General features: G+C 44.5%; 1 protein-coding gene across 1 annotated transcript in view; it reads right to left on the bottom strand.

Moving 5' to 3' along the window:
- The window catches only part of ROR2 (receptor tyrosine kinase like orphan receptor 2), a 224383-nt gene that overhangs the window by 18987 nt on the left and 188500 nt on the right, over window positions 1-16896 (bottom strand). Inside the window, exons 3-4 of the mRNA XM_064361578.1 lie at window positions 15157-15444; window positions 14016-14046 (exon numbers count right to left, since the gene is read on the bottom strand). Coding sequence (XP_064217648.1) covers window positions 14016-14046; window positions 15157-15444 — 319 coding nt within the window. The remainder of the gene's footprint in view (window positions 1-14015; window positions 14047-15156; window positions 15445-16896) is intronic.

The raw sequence follows: 16896 nt of genomic DNA, 5'->3' as shown, positions 1-16896 counted from the left end.
CAACTGTAACATAATGGTAGTGTTTATGTATCTAAACACAGCAAAGGTACAGTAAAAATATAGTATAAAAATTAAGAAATGGTACACTTACCACAAATGGAGATTGCAGGACTGGAAGTTGCTCTGGGTGAGTCAGTGAGTGAGTGGGGAGTGAAAGTGAAGGCCTAGGGCGTGACTGCACACTGCTGTAGACGGTGTAGACACTGTACGTTTGGGCTACGGTGCGTTTATTAAAAATTCAAATTAGCTACATATCAACATTTTTCCCCAAACAACTGTTTTGTTACCAAGTCGTAACCTATTCTCATTATCGTTTATCTTACTATGAGAGAGGCTGACTGTCATAAACAGGCTGCCTGTCTGGGTGAAGCAGAGGAAGCTCAATCTGTGACTCACCAGCAAACAGAGCAAGCCAGCCACACTCACGAAGCGAAAACTCCCTAAGCATTAGGTGCCCTGACAGTCATCTAATGTGTGGCTGTGTCAAAACTCAACACTCTTCACTCTGAGTGCAAAACCTGGAGTACAAACCACGGTGTCCTTTATACAATAAAATTACCAGATATGCAAAGAAACAGGAAAATAAAACCTATGTTCAAGAGAAGCAAACCTAAAGATGACCCAGATGTTAAAATCAGCAGAGCAGGGTGCATTAGGCTGTTTTCACACTGCTGATAAAAGACACACATGAGACTGGGAAGAAAAAGAGGTTTAATTGAACTTAACAGTTCCGCATGGCTGGGGAGGCCTCAGAATCATGGTGGGAGGAGAAAGGCACTTCTTACATGGCAGCGGCAAGAGGAAAATGAGGAAGAAGCAAAAGCAGAAACCCTGATAAACACATCAGATCTCGTGAGACTTATTCACTACCATGAGACTAGTACAGGAAAGACCGACTCACTTACCTCCCCCTGGGTCCCTCCTGCAACACATGGGAAAAATTCTGGGCAATACAATTCAAGTTGAGATTTTGGTGGGGACACAGCCAAACCGTATCACAGGGCTTTAAAGTAATAAATGTGGGAAACACAGAACAGAAGAAGGTGTAGTGAAGAGGTATTTCAGGAAGGATGGAAATTGTAAAAGAAGAACTAAATGGGAAGTCTAGAACTGAAACATAAGAGTCTACAATAAAAGATTCATTGGATGGCACAGCCATGCACCACGTAACGACGTTTTTGGTTAACAACAGACCATATGCACAATGGCGGCCCCCTAAGATTATAACGGAGCTGAAAAGTTCCCGTCGCCTAGTGACATCAGAGCTGTCATAACACTGTAGTGCAATTACTCAATTTGTTGTTGTTGTTGAGATGGAGTCTTGCTCTGTCACCCAGGCTGGGAGTGCAGTGGCGTGATCTGGGCTCACTGCAACCTCCGCCTCCTGGGTTCAAGCAATTCTTCTGCCTTGGCCTCCTGAGTAGCTGGGATTACAGGCAGGTGTCACCACACCTGGCTAATTTTTGTATTTTTAGCAGAGATGGGATTTCACCACATTGGCCAGGCTAGTCTCCTGACCTCAAGTGATCCACCCACCTTGACCTCCCAAAGTGTAGGGATTACAGGCTTCAGCCACCGCGCCCGGCCAACTCAATTTTTAATAAACGCACCGTAGTCCAAATGTACAGTGTCTACACCGTCTACAGCAGTGTGCAGTCACGCCCTAGGCCTTCACTTTCACTCCCCACTCACTCACTGACTCACCCAGAGCAACTTCCAGTCCTGCAATCTCCATTTGTGGTAAATGTACCATTTCTTAATTTTTATACTATATTTTTACTATACCTTTGCTGTGTTTAGATACATAAACACTACCATTATGTTACAGTTGTCTACAGTATTCAGTATAGTCACATGCTGTACAAGTTTGTCGCCTAGGAGCAACAGGCTGTACCATATAGCCTAGGTGTGCAGTAGGCGAAACCATCTGGGTTTATGCAACTGCACACTATGATGTCCCTACAAAGAGAAAATCGCTAATGCATTTCTCACAACCTATCTCCATTGTTACATGATGCATGGCTGTATTAACAGATTAGATACAGAAGAAGACAAAAACCTATGGACTTTAAGACAGATGAATTGGAGATTTCCAAACTGAAGCAAAGAGACAAAAAGATTTACAACAATGATACAAATATCGAACGGTGACATCAGAAATATATGATAAAGGCCAGGTGTGGTGGCTCACACCCATAATCACACTCTCGTGATGTCCTTAACATATTTTTCTTTTCTTTTTTTTTTTCTGAGATACAGAGTCTTGCCCAGGCTGGAGTGCAGTGGCACAATCTTGGCTCACTGCAACCTTTACCTCCCAGGTTCAAGAGATTGTCCTGCCTCAGTGTTCCGAGTAACTGGGATTACAGGCATGCACCACCATGCCCGGCTAATTTTTTATTTTTAGTAGAGATGAGGTTTCACCATGTTGGCCTGGCTGGTCTTGAACCCCTGACCTCAAGTGATTCACCTGCCTTGGCCTCTCAAAGTGCTAGGATTACAGGCGTGAGCCACCATGCCCAGTCGAAATTTGTTAACGGAATGATTTCCTTGAGAAATAGATGCTGTATATTTATTACTATCTGCTTCCAAAATGAAATACTCTGAATATCTGACTATACTGATAACATATTAGATGTGGCAAAACGTCCACTTGATTCACCTGAACACGCCCAACACCAATGTTTGACGTTATAAAAACCCGAGTCAGCGGAACCTTGGAAATACTGGCTTTTGCCACGGCCACCTCTAAAGCCAGGATCACATAAGGCGGCCAGAGGCAGAGAAGACAACGGCCCTGAGGGTGCCAGTTCCTGGGAAGTAAGTGCTATTCTCTTCTACACCGTTCAGATGGCTGGTCCCTCCCAGGTAAGGCAAACACGTTCCCCCTTGGAAGGTTGCTATTTCCTGGGAAAACCCTTAAGTCAGTCGGTAAAAGGCTCTCACTGTGCATAATATGGCATAAGAGCTAGCCCCAGGAATCCATGGGCTCAGGTGGAAACAAAATGACTTAAAGCGACACTACATGTGTGAGTGCACATCAAAGTGCGCACATTTTCATTATTGCTGAAATACAAACACCCTGTGTTGCCATATGGTCTAATTTATTATTTATTATTTATATCTTTTTGAGATGGAGTCTCACTCGTTGCCCAGGCTGGAGTGCAATGGTGTGATCTTGGCTCACTGCAACTTCCACCTCCTGAGTTCAAGCAATTCTCCTGCCTCAGTCTCCCAAGCGGCAGAGATTATAGGTGCCTGCCACCACACTCAGTTAATTTTTGTATTTCTGGTAGAGACGGGATTTCACCATGTTGGCCAGGCTGGTCTTGAACTCCCGACCTCAGGTGATCCGCCTGCCTTGGCCTCCCAAAGTGCTAGGATTACAGGCATGAGCCACCTCACCCGGCCTAGAGCCTGTATTTAGATGTGTGTATATATTCCCTAATTACCTTACTGATGATTATCTATTTAGTCACCTACTGCTTGTATCACATAACCTTAAAATGAATTCAGTTTCTAGCTTTTATTCTGGTTCTATACTATGGGATTTAAGGAAAGCTGTATTTTCTAGAAAACAGACCCACCCACCCTCCCTCCCTCCCTCCCTCCCTCCCTCCCTCCCTTCCTTCCTTCCTTCCTTCCTGGAAAGTTGTATTTTCTAGAAAATAGAACTTCCTTCCTTCCACCCGGAGCCATTGTCTTCTCTGCCTCTGGCTGCCTTATGTCATCCTGGCCTTAGAGGTGGCCGTGGCAAAAGCCACTATTTCCGAAGTTCTGCTGACTTGGATTTTTATGACATCAAACACTGGTGTTGGGCGTGTTCAGGTGAATCAAGTGGAAGTTTTCGCCACATCTTCCTTACCATCCATCCTCACTGGAGGAAGAATCCTTCCTTCCTTCCTTTCCTTCCTTCCTTCCTTCCTCCCTCCCTTCCTTCCTTCCTTCCTCCCTTCCTCCCTTTCTCCCTCCCTCCATCCCTTCCTCCCTCTCTTCCTTTATTTTTTTTCATGGAGTCTCACTGTCGCCCAGGCTAGAGTGCAATGGTGTGATCTCAGCTCACTGAAACTTCCACCTCCCAAGTTGAAGCAATTCTCCCGCATCAGCTTCCCTAGTAGCTGGGATTACAGGCACATGGCACCATACCCGGCTAATTTTTGTATTTTCAGTAGAGAGGGGGTTTCACCAGGTTGGCCAGGCTGGTCTCCATCTTTTGACATCAAGTGATCTGCCTGCCTTGGCTTCCCGAAATACTGAGATTACAGGGGTGAACCACCGTGCCTGGCCTGGCTTGGTTTCTGCTGAAGTCATTTTTAATTATTGGCTTCTTATTTGGCACCGTACTGTTTTCCTGTAATTAGAATAAACTCTGAACTAGACTTATGAAAATTCCCACAAAATAGCAGTGGAGGGAGTTTGGGCTGGCAGCCTGCTGAATTCATGTAGACGCACTCAGTGAGAGGTGCCTTCAAATCATCCGCTTGGAAAGGCTCATTATGTGGGTGAACACGTGGGGCTGGTACTGGGGAGAGAAGTCAGACTTGGAAATGAGGAGTCCCAGGTCACAAGCATCTGGATGGAGAATGGGTGAAGTCTTGGAATTAACTGATGCTCATTACCATAAGAAAGTAAGAGGGCCATGGTCCCAGGAAGGTGATTTCCCAGAGGCCAATAATTAACGTAACTTTTTTTTTTTTTCTTTTCTTTTTTTTTTTTTTTTTGAGACGGAGTTTCACTCTTGATACCCAGGCTGGAGCGCAATGGCGCGATCTCGGCTCACCGCAATCTCCGCCTCCTGGGTTCAGGCAATTCTCCTGCCTCAGCCTCCTGAGTAGCTGGGATTACAGGCACGCACCACCGTGCCCAGCTAATTTTTTGTATTAGTAGAGACGGGGTTTCACCATGTTGACCAGGATGGTCTCGATCTCTCGACCTCGTGATCCACCCGCCTCGGCCTCCCAAAGTGCTGGGATTACAGGCTTGAGCCACCGCGCCCGGCCATTAACGTAACTTTTAATTATTCAAAAGAACAACACACTTTCCTTGAGCTGTGTGTGTGTGTGTGTGTGCACGTGTATGTGTGAAGCACAATATGCATGCACATACCTGCAGGACATGGGGTGGGTCCAGGACAGCAACACAGGCCAGCCAAGGGCTCTGGTGCTCTGGCTTCAAAAAGGGGGGACCCCCTACCCTACCACCTCCTTCCCCCTAGAACCAGGACCTATGTATGGGCCTAAAACTCATCAAAATGTGTCACTTTTCAGCAGAGCAGGAAAAGCAAAACCCACATATGAATATCAGACAGGAAGCCTAGCATTAATCCCCAAGCATGACCAACACCTCTGCTGAGACAGGTTGGATAGAACTCTGGCCTTGGAAGTCTATCTGTGGAGAAACTGCCTTTTTTTCCAGCTTTGTTCTGCATATACATGCCCTCCTCTTAACAGGGATAGAAGGGAAAGCAATGTCTTATGGTAGAAAATCCCTTAACCTTCAAGGATATCCACTGTCACCCCCCTCAACTTGCACAAACTTTAGTCCCACACACCCACGCATGTGGATGGGCCAGATCAGCACCCAAGGAAGAGCCATGAGTGGAAGGCCTGAGTTAGCAAGCATCAGAGTTCATGGCTAAGACTCAATGGCAGCATGTCCTGCTGTCATGCTGCACGCAGGGCTAAGCCAAGGAGACACTACTGTTCGCTGTTCAGCTCTCCATTTATACAGACAGGGCACACCATTTGATCAACAATGAAAGAACGTGAACTGTTGTGCATTTTCTATGGAAGTGGCCCAAAAGAGGTGTCACTGATAGGATAAACTGGTCATTCGAGTACAAGAATCAGACATCCTGTGGATTATTGTTTTAAGCTCATTGATTCTCTCTTTCTGCCTTCGTTTGGTTACAGTCCAGAGATACCACAAGCACATCACTATGGAGGTACAGGGGAAGACTCAGGCTACTGAAACACAGTCACAGTCAATGGGGAAAAGAAACTCATGGCCACAGAAAGATGACAGCCAGTGGGATGTTACCACACACTATAAGGTCAAAGAATATCCTTGGCTGGGTGCAGTGGCTCATGACTGTAATCCCAGCACTTTGGGAGGCCCAAGTGGGCAGATCATGAGGTCAGCAGTTCAAGACCACCCTGGCCAATATGGTGAAACCCTGTCACTATTGCTGGGTGTAGTGGCAGGTGCCTGTAACACAAGCTACTTGGGAGGCTGAGGCAGAAGAATCGCTTGAACCCAGGAGGTGGAGGTTGTAGTGAGTCAAGATCGTGCCACTAAACTCCAGCCTGGCGACAGAGTGAGACTCTGTCTCAAAAATAAAAAATTTCCTGATGTGGAAAACCTCTCTGCCAGAAAGCACAGTGATGGTTGCCAGAGCCTGGGACTGCAGAAGTGGGGAAGTGTTGGTCAAAGGATACAAAACTTCAGTTAGAAAGGGGACTAAAGCCAAGAGATCAGTTTTACAACATGATGCCTATAGAGAATAATAATGTATTATATATTTGAAAATTGCTAAAGAGAGTAGACGTCGAGTGTTCTCACTACAAGAAAATTATGAGTGTGTCAAGTGAGGCATACGCCCATTAACCTGATTTAGCCACTCCACAGTGTATACATATATCAAAACATCGTGTTGTACACTGGAATACAGACAATTTGTATTGAATATATAAAGGTGGGAATAGAAAAAAGAAAACCATAACTCTTATTATTTGTGGAAAACTTTAATTATCCCATATGAAAAAATCCAAAAGATACTGCAGGAAAATCTAACGAAATGAAAAATTTCAACAAAGTTGTGGGTGTAAGATTTATATCTAAAATGTAATGCCTTTCTCTACCACCAGCAGCACACAATTTAAAAAGAAAATTTGGTGGGAGGCTGAGGCAGGAGAATTGCTTGAACCCAGGAGGTGGAGGTTGCAGTGAGCCGAGATCGGGCTGCACTCCAGCCTGGCGCCTGGCGACAGAGCGAGACTCTGTCTCAAAAAAAAAAAAAAAGAAAGAAAGAAAATTTGGGACAGAAAGATATCGGTATCATTAGCAGAATCAATGAACCACCTAGAAACATACTTAAGAAAGGCGTGCCAGGTCGTCATGGAAAAAATTACACAACTGTATATGCAAAGGGCACAGAGGCCAGGCATGGTGGCTCATATCTGTAATCCCAGCGCTTTGGGAGGCCAAGGCAGGTAGATCACCTGAGATCAGGAGTTTGAGACCAGGCTGACCCACATGGTGAAACCCCGTCTCTACTAAAAATACAAAAATTAGCTGGGTGTGGTGGCAGGCGCCTATAATCCCAGCTACTCAGGAGGCTGAGGCAGAAAATTGCTTGAACCTGGGAGGTGGAGGTTGCAGTGAGCCAAGATCATGCCACGGCACTCCAGCTTGGGTGACAGAGTGAGACTCCATCTCCAAAATATAAAAAATAAAAGGCGGGGGGGGGGCACAGAAAACTTAAATATTAAACTACAAAGTAGAAACAGCGGCGTCAGTTCTTTCCTAATCAATCAAACTTCTATTCAATTCCATACAAAGACATAAAATTCACAAGGAAGAGTAAAAGGCGAATAGCAGTAAAGATAACTTAGAAAAATGGCATGGTAATAAGGTGGGTCAGGCTGCCATAACTAATACCACAGACAGGGTGGCTTAAACAACAGCAATGTATTTTCACATACTTCTGGGGGCTGGAAGTCCAAGATCAAAGTGCCAGCCAATTAGGCTCCCGGAGGGGGTTCTCCTCCTGCCTTCCAGATGGCACCTGAGATCTCTATGTCTCTTCCTCTTGTATAAAGACACCAGTCCTCCTGGGTCAGGGCTTTACCCTTATGAGCTTATTTAACCTTAATCGCCTTTTTAAAGGCCCTGTCTCCAGTATAGGCCCTGTCACCACGTGAATTTTGGGGGAGACACAATTCAGTCCATAGCAGTAAAGGGGGGCATCTTTCCCTACATATGACAAGATATGTTACAGCTGTACTATTAGAACACTGTGGGATTAGTCCAGGAACAGAAGCTATAGGGACAAAACAGCCTAGAAGCAGACCCACATCTATAGAAATTTCACATAGGACAGGGGTAACATTACATTTAATAATTACAAATGAGGTCATTCATTAGATGATGCCAAGACCCTAGGCCATCTGTAGAGAAAAATGTTACACTAGAACATGTAGTAGCTTATGCCAGCAAAAAAATAAAATCTATGTGGAGTAATAACTATGTAAAGGCATATATCTAGAAATTATTTTGAAACTCTTATAAAGCAAGAAAAACACATATTCTAACAGAAACATGGAAAAAGTACACTCTATTTTAGTTGTCTGCCACCGTTATTTTCCATAATGTCATGACAAACACTAAATTAGTGAATATTGAGCCACTGTTCCTAGGGAAAATACAGAGTTAGTTTTCTGAGAGCCTTTGGTTACAAGGTTTGCTTCAACCAATCAATACATACCTTGTTTATGTACATTTTTGGTTAAAGACATCTTATTTCATGTATATTATTGATTGGTGGAAAACACACAGCCTCTAACATACGTGTAAGGCACATCACAGCTCCCCGCACTTGGGACATAAGAGAGCACTTCCGCACTGTGCCTGGGAGCCATTTACAACAGCAGAGTCACCATCAGAAAGCACGAAAGTAATAAAAACGTGACACTACGTAGACAGAGAGGATATGAGAACTAGAACAAGAAGGCAGTGTTGTTTTGTTCACCCTCAGCTGGAAACGTGTCAGGGAGCTCAGGTTTTTCTCTACTCTGTGTATGTCCAGGAATGACCGTGAAAACACTATGAGTGTTGACCGTGAGGACACAAAGTTTAGTGAATAAGCAAATTTGCAAATACTGTATATGCAAATAATGAGGATAGGCTGTATACACATAGACAATGCCATGGCTTTTAAACTGACAAAATGATGTTCAACCTCACTATTTGCCAGTGAAATGTAATGTAAAATTACTGTATGACACCTAAGATGCTGGCAACATTTTAAGTTCTGATAGTACCATGTGCTAGAAAACATGGGGAAATAATAACTCACGTGTTGCAGGTGAGGCTATGAATGATTTGGCCATCATAGAGGGCAATCTGGCCATTCCTGGGAAAGGTGGAGAGGCACACCTGTAATCCCGCTTCCTGAGCTCTGTTCCTGGAGGACTCTCACCCACAGGGACAAAAAGACGTGGGATGAACAGTCACTATAAGAGGGTCCCTATCAGCAAAAAGAACTAACCTTCACTCGGCAGTCAATGCATCAATACAGTGGCACTGACTCACAGAATGGAATACTGTATATTAGTTAAAATGAACTTAACCTACGTGTATTAACATGGACTTTCAGACTGGAAAGACCTCCACATCAACCTCCCAAAAAAGTCTAGTTATACATCATTTACGAGAGTCCTACATAAAACAGAACACAAAAAGGTGAAAAATAAAGAGTGGGACAGGAATCATAAAAAAGGTTCCTGGCAAATGCAAATTTAAAAAGCATGTTTAACTCTATTATTGTTAGGCAAAACTGAATTCAAGGCAAAAAGCATTAAAAAGGACTATAAAAAAAACCCCACAAAAACCTATATAACCTTAAACCCGTATGTATTTAAGGACACACACACAACATATTAAAAACAGAGAACTAATAGAAACTGGCAAATCCACAACGGGTGTGGGTGACTTTCACAAATCTTCAGATATCTGGTACCCATGTGGACAAAAAAATAGATACTTTTAATAACATACTTAATCTCATATATAAGTCAAGAAATGTGCAGCCACAATGAAAGCAAACTTATTTTTGAAGCAACAGGCAAGATTCACAAAAACTGACCGTATCTAACTGGTCACAAAGAAAAATCTCAATACATTATCGAGAGTAAAAATATAAACAGCCCATATTCACTAATAACAGTACAACAAAAATCAGAAAACAGTATCAAACAACAAAAGCCTACATGCATGGTGGAAGCGGGGAGATGGTATTCAGAGGAAACTTTATAGCTTTAAATACACTTTTTTAAAATGACGAGTAAAAATTACTTTTCCAGGAGGCTGGAATGATATAAAAGATCACTTGAAACACTACATACACCAGAATAGTTACACTTAAAAAGGCTGACCACACCAATGTTGGGAAATACGTGGAGGGATCACAAGTCTCCTGCACTGTGAGTGGAGGTAAAAAGAGTTTAGGAAAAGGCCCAGGAATGCCTTATAAAATTAAGCACACACATGCCCTATAATCCAGCAATTCCACACCTAGGTAACACTAATAGAAATGAAAATACATTTCCACAAAAAAACTTGCATATGGTATTCCTATACAAGGAACTTTATTCATACTAGTCAAGCCTGGAATCTGCTTAGATGTCCAACAACAGGAGAATGGATAAACCAACCAGTATGTTCATACAGTGAAATATCATTCAGCAATAAACAGCAGCAACCTACTGATATGTGTACAACACAGACGAATCTCAAAAGCATTGTGCTAAAAGGACACCAGGCTTAAGTGGCTGTATGCTGAAGGGTGTCATTTCTGTGATGTTTAATAACAGGAAAAACTAGTCCATTATTTAACAAATCAGAACAATGGGTGCCTGAGGTAGAAGGAAGGTGACCAGGAAGTTGAACAGCTGAACCTGCAGGTGTGACAGATGTCCTGTACCTGGATAGGGTGTTTGGACTGCAGAGATTTATGCATTTGTTGGACCTTATTAGTTCTATACTTAAGACGTGTGCATTTCATTGGTATGCAAATTTTAACCGAAGAACCAGCAGCAGCAGGAATCACACCCAGATACTGAACTCTCATTAATGATATACATGCTGAAGTATTTCAGGGTAAATGTACAAGTATCTGCAACTCAGTGAAATGAACAAAACATAAGACGGACTGATGAACAGATGGAGGATGGATGGAACGATAAGCGATAAAGCTAGCACAGTAAAATATAAATGCTAGCATCTGGCTGGCAAGTATATGAGTGCCCATTATAAAATTCCTTCAACTGTTCTGTATGTTTGAAATATTTCATTATAAAATGTTAAGAAAAAGAAAACACCTTGAAACACAAAGGAAAGTATTCCTTGATAAGAAAATTCAATTTAGATATTAATTCTCACCAAACTGGCCTAAAAATTCATTGTAATTCCAATCAAAATACCATCAGAACTTTTCAAGGAAATTAGGACATTCTTTAACAAGACACAACATGAAAAACAAATTATTCATCTGTAAAAGTTTAATTTCTATATGACCAAGAAATAAGACAAAAGGAATTATTAAAATTCATTAAGAAACAATGTAAAGGGAAAATGAACAAAGAATATGAACTGGCACTTGACAAAGAGACGTGAGTGCCAAGCCACGTGTGTCCACACGCTCAGCCTCACTAGTAACCAGGGAAATAGAGAACACCAAGCCACGTGTGTCCACACGCTCAGCCTCACTAGTAACCGGGGAAATGGAGAACACCAAGCCACGTGTGTCACAGCCTCACTAGTAACCAGGGAAATGGAGAACACCAAGCCATGTGTGTCCACACACTCAGCCTCACTAGTAACCAGGGAAATGGAGAACACCAAGCCACGTGTGTCACAGCCTCACTAGTAACCAGGGAAATGGAGAACAAAGCAGGTCATTTATTCCTTTGTCATCCTTCAGGGTGGCGGAAGTTAACAAGTTTGGAAGTCACCTTATGGAAGATAAGGAGAAATGGGTCCTTAGAGGTTGTGTCGGGAAAGTAACCTACGAATGACCACTTGGCAGTATCAGTTACAAAAAGGGGATGCCTGTGCCCCTGCAGGTTTTCCTCTTCAGAATCTCTCCTAGAGAAACCCAGCCACAGGTCTCGGGGACAGGGCAGGGAGATGAGGTGGCGCAAGTGGCTGGGATGAAGCTTTCCTAATGGAAATGCCCATCACTATGGAATAGGCACCTGCTCTGCACATGAGTCCAGAGAGAGGGAAAGAAAGCATCTGGAAACTTCAAATACACTGAGATGGAAAGATCTCCATGAATACGGTTAACTAAACATGTCAAGTAGAGCATCGTTTATGTAAAAACATACATAAAAGTGATAAGAGGTATTTCTTTTTTAAAATATTTTTATGTTTATTGTCAAATAGCACTCCAGAAATTTCTCACCAACAGTGTATAGGTAAGCGTATTTATTCATTGCCTCAGTAATACTGAGTAATTTACGTTCTTTTAAATCTTTTTTCAAGTTGATTGTTCTCTTAAGATGTACTCCTTTAGGTCAATTTATATATGTACTGAGTGCCTAGAAACTCCCCAGACGATTTACCCTCACAACAAGGGAGGCGGGAGGCCAAGGTGGGTGGATCACTTGAGGTCGGGAGTTCAAGACCAGCCTGACCAACATGGCAAAACCCTGTCTCTACTAAAAATACAAACATTAGCCAGGTGTGGTGGTGTGTGCCTGTAATTCCAGCTACTCGGGAGGCTGAGACACGAGAATTGCCCGAACCTGGCAGGCCGAGGTTGCAGTGAGTGGAGATTGTACCACTGCACTCCAGCCTAGGTGACAGAGCGAGACTCTATCTCAAAGAATAAAATAACTAAAATAAAATACATAAATATAAAATAAGAGAAAGTAATAATTGAACTTTTGAAATGACTTATATGCCTTTACCAAAGCCCTGTAATTGTGCTCATGGTGCAATTCCTTCTCTTCCTTACTCTGTGTCTGAAGGATTATTAAGGAAAAATGCTCCATCACTACTACTTAGCACAGAATCTTCCCATCTTCCCTTAAAGGCCAGGTGTGGTGTTGCACACCTATAATCCCAGCGATTTGGGAGGGCAAGGCAGGAAGATTGCTCGAGGCAAGAGTCTGTGACCAGTCTGGACAGCATAGTGAGACCCCATCTCTACAAAAAATAAGAAAAAATTATCTGGGTGTGTGGTGGCACACACCTAAAGTCCCAGCTACTTGGGAGGCTGAAGTGGAAGGATGGCTTGAGCCCAGGAGTGCAAGACTGCAGTAAGCTGTGATCATGCCACTGCACTCCAGTCTGGGTGAAAGAGCCAGACCATGTATTTAAAAAAAAAAACAACTGCCTTCTGCAAGCAAGCTGCTGATGTCTGCTGAGACAGGTTGCCGCCCTGCCTAGCCTCCCATCATGGCATTGTAGCACATGATGGGCAGATAACTGGTACAAGGCCCAGGGAAACAGAAGTCAGCCAACACTGCACACTTTCGCAATCACATAGTGTTCATGCTATTGCTCAGACCATCTGAAAAGTGAAGCACTGCTCTCCAATTACATCTGAGTAGGAAATGCAGGAGACCTGGATAGTCACTGCTCATCTCAGACACAGGCAGTGGAACGAGTGCTCCTCCATGTACAGGATGGGGGAACGTCTGCAGTTCAGAGGGGACTCTCCCAAGACAGCCCGGACACAGTGGAACAACCTTGTGATGGGAAACCAGAGGCCCGAGTTCAAGGCCACTGCTGTCAGCAGCTCGCAAAGGAACGTGAGGCTGGCTGTGAGCCTCAGTCTCCTCATCTGCAAGGTGAGGTTGAGACTCACATCCACTATCACTGGGTGGCCCGAGGCTCAGGGACACACATGTATTAACTGCATCTGGTGGTGCTGGGATTTCAGAGTGAATTATGTCTGTTTCCCAGTGTCTTAATGAGCCAGGATCCTTCCCGGTGCCCAGGAAACCTGGCCTGTATGCTTATACTCCTCTCAGTTGCCCTGTAGAAGGTCATGATCGCAGAAAGAAATTAACCATTTTTGTTTTTATGACATGTTTTCTGTACAAGAAACATGGAAAATGCAAATGTTTCCCAACCCCGAACAAGCACGTGGCCATCCCTGTGTGAAGCCCAGCCAACTTCTAGCATATTCTGCAAAGATATAAGCTGGCAGGATTTACAGCCCGGATTCTTACATAACGAAAACCCTCAGAACATCAGAACGTGGTTTGGGGAAAACAGATACTTACTGGAAGTTATGATTTGGGCTGTGCGTTGGACCTAAAAAGAGGAAACAGAAAGACAAGTTATTCATGCTCCATGATTTGGAAAACAACCTTCTTCAGATCAGGCCAGTGGCAAACAGGCTGAAGCCAGCGGGCTCACTGGTGGGCAGCTGTCCTCGGGCCTCAGGCTCCGCTCGATTTCCGCTTGAGGCTGGAAACCACACACAAGGGAAGGGGCGCTTTGTCACCGGGGGTATTTTTGGTTTTGGAATTTTTGCAGTCCTTACTGTCTCTCTTCTCATCTAGTCTTTACACACAAAATCTGTTTTACTACTTGTAATAGCATGGCATGGGCTTGGGTGGCAGGGCCAGCGCATTTATTGCCTGGGAGTTTTTCACAGCTGGAATGAAAGGGACATATTCCTTCCTGCCACTTAATTCCTTCACCATGTGTGACGAGCACAGAGATGCAGAATGGTCATTGCACTCAGCTCTCTCCCCACCCCAGCCAGGCCAGCCTCGGGCCCCGCCCAGCCATCCTGCAGTGTGGCCACCCTCCCAGAGACACCTGACCTCCTAACACACGACCTTCCTGCTAAACAACTTGGCTCCCGGTGCACGCCTGGGGTTGTCTTCTGGGCTCCAGGTCTATACACCATTCCATTTGCGTCTATTTTCTTTTTGTTTTTTGTTTGTTTTTGAGACAGAGTTTTACTTTTGTCACCCAGGCTGGAATGCAATGGTTCGATCTCGGCTCACTGCAACCTCCACCTCCTGGGTTCAAGTGATTCTCCTGCCTCAGCCTCCTGAGTAGCTGGGACACATGCCCACCATCACACCCAGCTAATTTTTCTATTTTCAGTAGAAACGAGGTTTTGCCATGTTGGCCAGGCTAGTCTTAAACTCCTGACCTCAAGTGATCCACTCGCCTTGGCCTCCCCAAGTGCATGAGCCACCACAACCAGTCCTGTTTTCTTTTATTACTAGTAAATGGTAACAGGTCAAATGGGCCCTGGGGCACACAGGGAAGGCCCTATGGAATGGTTTCATTGCTCTCCCCTCGTGCTGACTCCTGTGTTCAGTTTCACATAGCAACCGGACCTCTTGCTCAGTGGCTGGGAACCTTCCTATCTGCTAACCCACACAACTTCACTGTCCCACTCACCCAGCCGCACAAACAGGACGCCGGTGGCAGTAATGGTCTTCATCCCGTTGGTGGCCACGCACTGGTAGTAGCCAGTGTCCGTGGTGTCCAGGTCTTGGATTCGCAGTCGCGAGCCGTATTCTGTCTTCCGGATGATGATCCGCCGCGGCTCCTGCACCACCGGGGCGTCATTCTTCAGCCACCGCACGTTGGGGGGCGGGTTTCCCGCCACCTTGCAGTGCAGAATTGCTGTCTGGCCTTGGACAATGGTGATATTGTTTACTGGCTCCAGAAAATTCAGAAAGTAACCTGCCAAGGAGAGGGGTCACAAAAGAGCAAGCTTCAGTGAAGGCTGGAAGGAAGCGCTACCCAGTGGCTCCATTATGAACTCCTCCAAGAGAAGGTTTCAATTTTCTGTCACCTACAGAAAATAGGTTCTTGTTATCTGCGGTCCTTATCTTCTAGTATGCTACGGGGAACACTGAATTCGTGAAGACTGAGTCACTGCTTCTACGGGAAATACAGAGTCAGATTCCTGCAAGCCTCTCATCATATTTTCATCAACCAACCAGTACATAACCTTGGTTCATGTGTGTTTTGTTTAAAGACACCATATTCAACGTGTGCTATTGATTCCTTCACACTGAACCCACAGCCAACAGCCTCATAACTCACGCCTGAATGAAGCTTCTCTCACACATATTTTCTCCATGAGGCACGTTGCAGCCTTCTTGCACTTGGGAACACCAGACCACTTCAGCACCGTGCTTGAGGGCCATCACAAACAGTAAAGTCACCAACAAAAAGCCCAAATATGCGAGAAACGTGGCACTAAATAGGCCAAGAAAAGGACACATGTTCACAGTATGAGAGCAGAAACCGGGAAGCCGAGCATCGCCTTGTTCAACCCCAGCTGGGACACAACATTTTGCTGCCTTGGGTGTGTCTGTGAAAGACCACAAAAGCACCACGACTATCGATCTGGGGGTTACAAAGAGATTTTAGGTATTATGTGAACTCACAAATACAAATGAGGATCAACTGTGCTTCTCTTTCCAAACACTACATCTACCCCAGGCCGGTAAAAATGATGTAAATCCACGCTCAGAAAGTCCCTCCTCCCCACCTACTGCATCATTAAGCACAAAGCCACAGAAGTAAAATATAAAAAGAAGATGTGTGACAAAACATGGACATCTCCAAACTGAGCTAACCACTGTCCTGTGAATAGAACGGAAGTTACGATGCTGAGGGGAGGTGAAGGCCTTGTCCTGCTGCACCCAGGTCCACAGCAGGCAGAAGCAGTCCCGCGCTCACACACTGGAGGGCACCCAGAATGGGGAGTGAGTGGGCTGCTCCTAAGGTAGGAGCTGGACTGCCCTGATATGTGGGAAGCCCAGTACAGCCACAGCCAGGAGCTCAAAGGCAATGCAAGGCTACAGAGAAGAAGGGAAAGTGAAAGGGACAAAGGAGGAGGGGTGTATGTGAGTATGCATGTGTGGTGTTTGTGTGGTGCACAAGTACGTGTGTGCATGCACACACAGGTGTGTGGTGTGGTCGAGGTGGCCGGAGGACTACTCTATCTCTTAAGAGGAACATGCAAACTACAATTCTATTAATATACCATGTATGGAAACTAATGTTGGACAAGAAAGTTAATCAGAGAGATGAACTTACATCAAACAAAGCTAAAACAGCAGAGCAATCTGAAAATGACTTCAAAACAGATATATTCACGTTCTGGATTTTTTGGCTTATTTC

This window comes from Aotus nancymaae, unplaced genomic scaffold, assembly GCF_030222135.1.
Source record: "Aotus nancymaae isolate 86718 unplaced genomic scaffold, 86718_ANA_hifiasm-v0.15.2.pri h1tg000041l, whole genome shotgun sequence".
Taxonomy (NCBI): domain Eukaryota; kingdom Metazoa; phylum Chordata; class Mammalia; order Primates; family Aotidae; genus Aotus; species Aotus nancymaae.
The sequence above is the reverse complement of the archived record's forward strand: the minus strand, read 5'-3'. Positions and strand labels throughout refer to the sequence as shown.